Consider the following 6,550-nt stretch of genomic DNA (forward strand, 5'->3'; position numbering starts at 1 on the left):
TGTTCAATTATTTCTCTTTTGTGATAGACTGGGCGAGATAACATAACATTTAATATTATTTACTAAATTCATCTTTCATTCAATTTCGTCTTTGGCCACGCTACACACCCCCCACCTTTTTCAGTCTCATTATTGTAAATTCTTAGTGTAAATTTACAGGTACAGTAGTAGGTAGTAGGCAGCTATCAAACAAGGAGGTACTACTGCTTGGGAAGATATAGGAAGCATAATGTGTTGTCTAATGGTAGACCCTGCTGCTATATGGTAACACGAATATTGTGACCAAGTCCCAGGTTGCTCATCTGACTGTCTGCCTCATTTACACAATTGTAAGGTCTCAATTGTTTCTCACTATTGATCTTTTTTTTTCTTTTTGTATTTATTTATGGGCTTTATTATTATTATTATTTTATTTTATATTTATTATTATTATTATTATTATTATTATTATTATTATTATTATTATTATTATTATTATTTTCTTCTTTTTGGTCAGTTTTCATGTTGTTTGCTTAAACCGGTGAACTCTTGTAGTTTCTCAATAGCCTTATTACTGGTCCATTTTGTATCAAATTTTAGTCGTAGAACATTTCGTTGTATGGAGGAGTGAAATGTTGTAGTCTTCTCCTTCTACATCTACGAGTGACGTGTTTATGTTATGAATTATTATTTTTTTTTTCAATTGCATAATGTGTCTTGTGTCAACAGGTTATTACGCCGAAGAGGAGGAGCTCCGGCGCCAGTCAGGGAACGGCACCAGCGGCAGCAGCACCACCACCCTCGTGGTGAACGTTACCACGTACACCCTCCCCCTCCCCCCTCACACCATCAACCGAGGGTCTACCAGCAGGGTAAGCCGCCCCCCGCCACCCCACGTTGCCAGCAGGGACAACAGTTACTCCTCCACCAACTCCACCATCAACAACACTGTTACCACCATCATCACCAATGGCACCACTATGTTTGGCAACGGCACCACCAGCAGGCCCGCCATGGGCAGGGTCTTTCCTCCTGAAGGAGGCTTCGGCCTCAACAAGCTCTCTTATGTGGGACCCATCGTAATGGGTTTTGGAGGTGAGTGTTAGTGTTATAATGTAAACCACAAACACACACACAAGAAGTTAATAATAATAATAATAATAATAATAATAATAATAATAATAATAATAATAATAATAATAATAACAATAATAATAATTTAGCAATAGTTCTCTGATCAATTAAACAATCACCAAAATTAACAAATGCGGACAACAGGCAGACGACCGACAACTGTCCTCCAGTGGTGGAGGCGTATTTCCCTTTCTTCTTCTTTTTAATTTATTAAACATTTTTTGAAGAACCTTTTTCTTACCAGTTATGTTCAATGCTATCAACAAATATATTTCGTTAAATGTATCGAAGATAATATATTATAGATTATAATATATAGATAATATGTAAAAATATGCAAATGTATTTATATGATCCTGAAGAGTTAGGTCATTATTAACGACTGACCTGCCGCCTAATTTTCATCGAAAATGAATTTTAAAACGTCGTAATTTAACTGTGTTGTGCAGTGGACAGTCGTAGTTTAGGCAAATATGTTATTTTTTTTTATTATTATTAAACCTAATCAACCTTAGTTGATAAGAAACAGAAGTGGCCAAAGCATTGTTAGATGACCACACTCACCTAACCAAAGAAACTTACTTAACCTTATTTTCACTTACCATACACAGTCATTATCCCTTACTCTCTCGTCCCAGAAATATTAAGGAAACTGACGATAATATTGAAGGACAGTAACCCAGTCTATTTTGGATATTTATTACATGTCTAATGAAATAAATGTTCTACTACTCAAGTTCTATTATGTAAGTGTCTTAAACTTCGGATTTTCAAGTTTTAGTCGTTAATGGAACTTATACAAACCCTTTTAGTTCCCAGAGTGAGGTCACCCCTTGAGTACAGCAAATTTACTCATTGAGTAGAAGAGATCTTGACCCTTTGAGTGCGATGATTTAATTGAGAACGATGACACCCTCTTAAAGAGCTGTATGTTGGTGAGATCCCCCTAGTAGTGACGGTGCCAGCGGCCATTACCGAGTTGGTACTTTATTAAACCGTGAAAGAGGAGGTTCATTTGTCACACTGGTATGTTTTCGTGGGATGTGTTAGGATTAGGGAATCATATGGGGATTTCCTGATATTTGTAGGATACGAGGGCTTATATAAACTTAATTCCCATGCAGATGTTGTGGCAGTCCTCTCCCAAATTGTTGTACACACACACACACACACACACACACACACACACACACACACGTCAGGAGTTAGTTACAACAGTGCTTCATTTGACCACTTTTCTATATCTGTTCAAACAAATATTGGGTCATCTGCAGCCTAAGTCGAGGTAATGTATACAGTGTTTGATCGAGTAAAATGGTTCAATATTTACACAGGCTTGGGAAAAGATGATCTCTGTGTTAGGGAATCACACTTTGAATGTAAAAGTGCACTACACTAACTTACTACCTGGTAGTTGTACACACTCCTGTTTACCTGTTAGGTTATTGATGGAATAAATTTCATAAAGTGTAAGTGTAAAATATGCACAATTTTGTTGGATGTAGAAGTCTGGACATTTCTAATTTTATTACATACACAAATTTATGTTATTCACTGCCCAGGGGTGTGTTGTTTACACAGATTTCTTGTTGTCTGCGCATATACGTTACGTCAGGACTAGCCAAATTAGTAGTTCCAGCAAGTATAGGGGGTTGATTCCCCAGGCCTCGGGGCCCTAACTTGTGTTAAGAGGATCTAAAAATCGAGTGAAGTCGAAAATTGAGTTAAATTTCACACTCGTACTGGAAACAGAAAGGAAATGGCTGGCATGAAGGTCACACTAAAATAGTTGAGACTGAAGTTGTCTTGACGCTGAACATAACACGTACACTCCGATCTGCTTATTTGACGCTGGGTAAAAGATGGCGTCACCAAAACCACCACTCGGATGAAGCCACACTACCACATACATAGGCTGCTCTTACATGATGGGCGGCTGAATATTTCTTTTGATTTTCGACACATACTTAGTAACTCACCATGTTACGCTGAAATGTGAGTTACTGTTTCGCACTACAGTGGCTTTTATCGACTGGGTCTTGTTCCAAGGTTTATCACCCTCACAGGGACTTGTCTACAAGATAATATCACTCCTCCCATCGTCACGAGTCAGTGTGCTGTTAGAATCTTAAACCTTGATCTTCCCTCTGTTATTTATTTTTGCTAAATGAACATGGAAAATAATATAACGGTAATATAGTTATTGTTGTATTTGATTAGGAGATTGAAAATATAATTGAAACCAGACATAGAGACAAGTGTCCCTTGTCCTAGAGAGTATTAAAATATGACGCTAAAAATTCAACTATATAGTTAGTATTGCTAGTTTCTGTGGTCCAACGTCTCATGTCATCAAGAATGTAAACAAGGTTAACTCAAACACTAGATCTTCCTGTGCACAAACTAATAGTTAGTGAAGTGAACTACCCAGAAGTGAGGTGTGTCCTCCATGTGTTGGGTTAAGTCATTGGTATAAACATTCCTCCTGGTTGAGACTTGGGCTTTGATCCTGTGTTGTTACGGTTATGGCGAGTCTTTCTGTATAACACTTAGCCTAGGTGCACATTGAGGCACAAGCGACATAGGAGATGCAATGTAGGGCAGTGCAGTTTTTTGTGTCTAGTTATTTCATGTCAAAGACTGCACATTAGGCACAGGAGTGTGTCGAGCTGCGCGGCGTAGTGGTTGAAACAGTTTATGCTCGACATGTGGCTGTGTCAGGTGTTTCAAGGCATAGAATTATCGATTTTTCATATGGCGGAGGAACTTATAGAGGCTGCACGGAGTCAAAGGTACTCTATGACAATAGCCATCCTGACTATATGAAAGCCATGCTGAAAAATGACATGTGGGATCGAATAACTGAAGCTTTCGTGTTAGAAGATGGAAGCAAACATTTAAAATCAATAACTCCATCACGCAGCAAGGCAGACTTATTGTACTGCGCTGTGCTGCCCTGCTCTTTGTATATCCTTCCCTATGTCTACCCTGTTCTGAGCTGACCTGCGTCTCAAAGTGCGCTTAGCCTAGGTGCTTGACCCCGGTCTGTCACGTTTTGAGGCGACTATTTCTCCGGTTTACCTTTCTTAACGGAGGGTGGGGGCGGCTTGATAGACGATTTCCCGCTCTTCTGGTCGGGTTTAATAAAATATTTACACCGAGTCCTCTTCCAGTTCTCTTACATGAGCCGAGGAGGGGAGAAAAGTTGAGCGTGACCACAGCAGCTGGTGGTCCTATAGTGGGTGGCTGATTAACTCCTGTTCAAGGATTCTGGTGCAGGATCCCTCGCCAGGCAAGGGAATGAGGTGGAAAATGAGAAAACCTGTTGGTAATTTAACCCTGAACTTAAGGATCTCAAACATCCTCCGGAATTATTTGGCTGAAATATTGAACGAAAACGTAATTTGAATTATAGTGGCTGGCTAGTTTTAGGTAGAGGTTCTTCCACGTTCTGACGTCTTCTGGAAGTAATTCTGAACATCGCGTGAACGAAAGAGGAAATTCCTGACGTAGGATTAGGATCATCACCACTAAGCACGCGAGATGGATCTAAAAGTGTGTCCTTTGGTAGACTTGTTGACTTAAAAGATACCGCCTAATAAGTTTCTATTACTAAGCATTGTAGGAAGTTCCCAGCTCTCAGGTCTCAATTACTGGTACGTGTTTCATCCTTGAACACAACAAGCAGCTGTAAGAACTAATGTCTCTCTTGGTCTCCTATAATATACACTAGACAGCTGTAATCAATCAAGAATTTCGTGGTCAGTGAGCAGTGTTGAGTTTCAGCATGAGTCTGGTAGCTCTTCTCTGTATACTCTCGATCAGCTGACAACATAAACACACCTTAGATACTCAAGTAACTGGAATATTAACACATGGTACATTGTTAACACGTTTGTCATATCTGCCATTCAGAATAATGTTTTCTTTGGGGTAGGAAAATATGTTGTTTTTGTTGTATATTTTATAGAATAAGTTGAACATCGTTTTGTTGTTCTTTAATGCCACAGAACTGATACTTTATTTTCAGTTGTGTTACGTCACACTTAATGAATACCCTGGAGAAGCTTTTACTGAGTTAACGTAGACAACGGTGTTCCTTCACTCTTATCAAATACATACGAACTCATCATTTTTTATTTATTGGTGTTAGCAAATGATCTCTCGCCATACGTATAATAGTCCCAAAGACATAATTAAGTTCGTATCACAATTTCCATCACAATAAAATTTCTTGTAAGTATAAACGTAATGACTTCCTAGAGGCGACTGGATAAGCACTAGACGGATCAAGATATAATATAGGATAACAAAGCCTTAAATATTCAGTTTATTTTACGTCTTTTCGCCTTAGGATTGACGAGTGTTGTGCATATTGATGATCTGCTCATAAGGGCATTGAAACATTCCAGAATACACCTGAGGATTACTCACTTATTCAGACCTGTAATCGCTAATTATAATTATTGTTTCAAAATATTGCACAAAAAATAATAAAATTGGTCGAAATAAAGCTTTATCAAATCTCTTTTTATACGCTGTCCAAAAGTTGCACCAGCTTCTGTGATCACGTCTGACGTATTCACAAAACTCTCTCACAGACCAAACTTTCCCTTGAAAAGAAAAAAAAAGTTTTATAAGCGCTGTGTGTAGGACGGTAAGGACCACTGGGGCGGTAAAGACCCTTAGGAAGGTGAAGTCCCCTGGGGCGGTAAGGACTCCTGGGACAGTAAGGGCCTGTGGGACGGTAAAGACCCCTGAGACGGTAAAGACCCCTGAGATGACAAAGACCCCTGAGACGGTAAAGACCCCTAAGACGGCAAAGACCCGTGGGAAGGTAAAGACCCCTGGGATGGTAGAGACCCGTGGGACGGTAAAGACCCCTGAGATGGAAAAGACCCCTGAGACGATAAAGACCCTTGAGATTGTAAAGACCCCCTGAGATGGAAAAGACCCCTGAGACGATAAAGACCCTTGAGATTGTAAAGACTCTTGAGATTGTAAAGACCCCCTAAGACGGTTAAGACCCTTCAGACGGTAAAGACCCCTAGACGATAAAAACCCCTGAGACGGTAAAGACCCCTATGACGGAAAAGACCCATGGGACGTTAAAGACCCCTGATACGGTAAAGACCCCTGAGACGGTAAAGACCCCTTTCTATACTCGAGAAGCACAAGGAATGAAATGGGTGAATAATGATGATATTCGACAAAAGGGAACTTGCACTAGTACGGTAGCATGAAATAAAGTTGTTTGTAGTGAACTAATTCTCTGAGTAAGGTTACCTGTATACCTTTAGGAAGATGTATCTGTGATTGGTGGGTTAGTCTTTCATGTAATCTCTCCTATGATTGGTAGGTTAAGTCTTCAAATAACATACTTGCTCAGATTGGTGAGGTGACCTGAGAGCAACGTCCCTTGTAATTGGTGGGTCGA

General features: G+C 39.7%; 1 protein-coding gene across 2 annotated transcripts in view; it reads left to right on the forward strand.

The window, feature by feature from the left end:
* LOC121868269 overlaps positions 1-6,550 on the forward strand; it is a 201,752-nt gene that overhangs the window by 191,896 nt on the left and 3,306 nt on the right. For both annotated transcript variants that reach the window (XM_042368690.1, XM_042368688.1), the window contains exon 5: positions 709-1,074. In XM_042368690.1, the coding sequence (XP_042224624.1) occupies positions 709-1,074 (366 nt within the window). The remainder of the gene's footprint in view (positions 1-708; positions 1,075-6,550) is intronic.

This window comes from Homarus americanus, unplaced genomic scaffold, assembly GCF_018991925.1.
Source record: "Homarus americanus isolate GMGI-L3 unplaced genomic scaffold, GMGI_Hamer_2.0 scaffold19318, whole genome shotgun sequence".
Classification (NCBI taxonomy): domain Eukaryota; kingdom Metazoa; phylum Arthropoda; class Malacostraca; order Decapoda; family Nephropidae; genus Homarus; species Homarus americanus.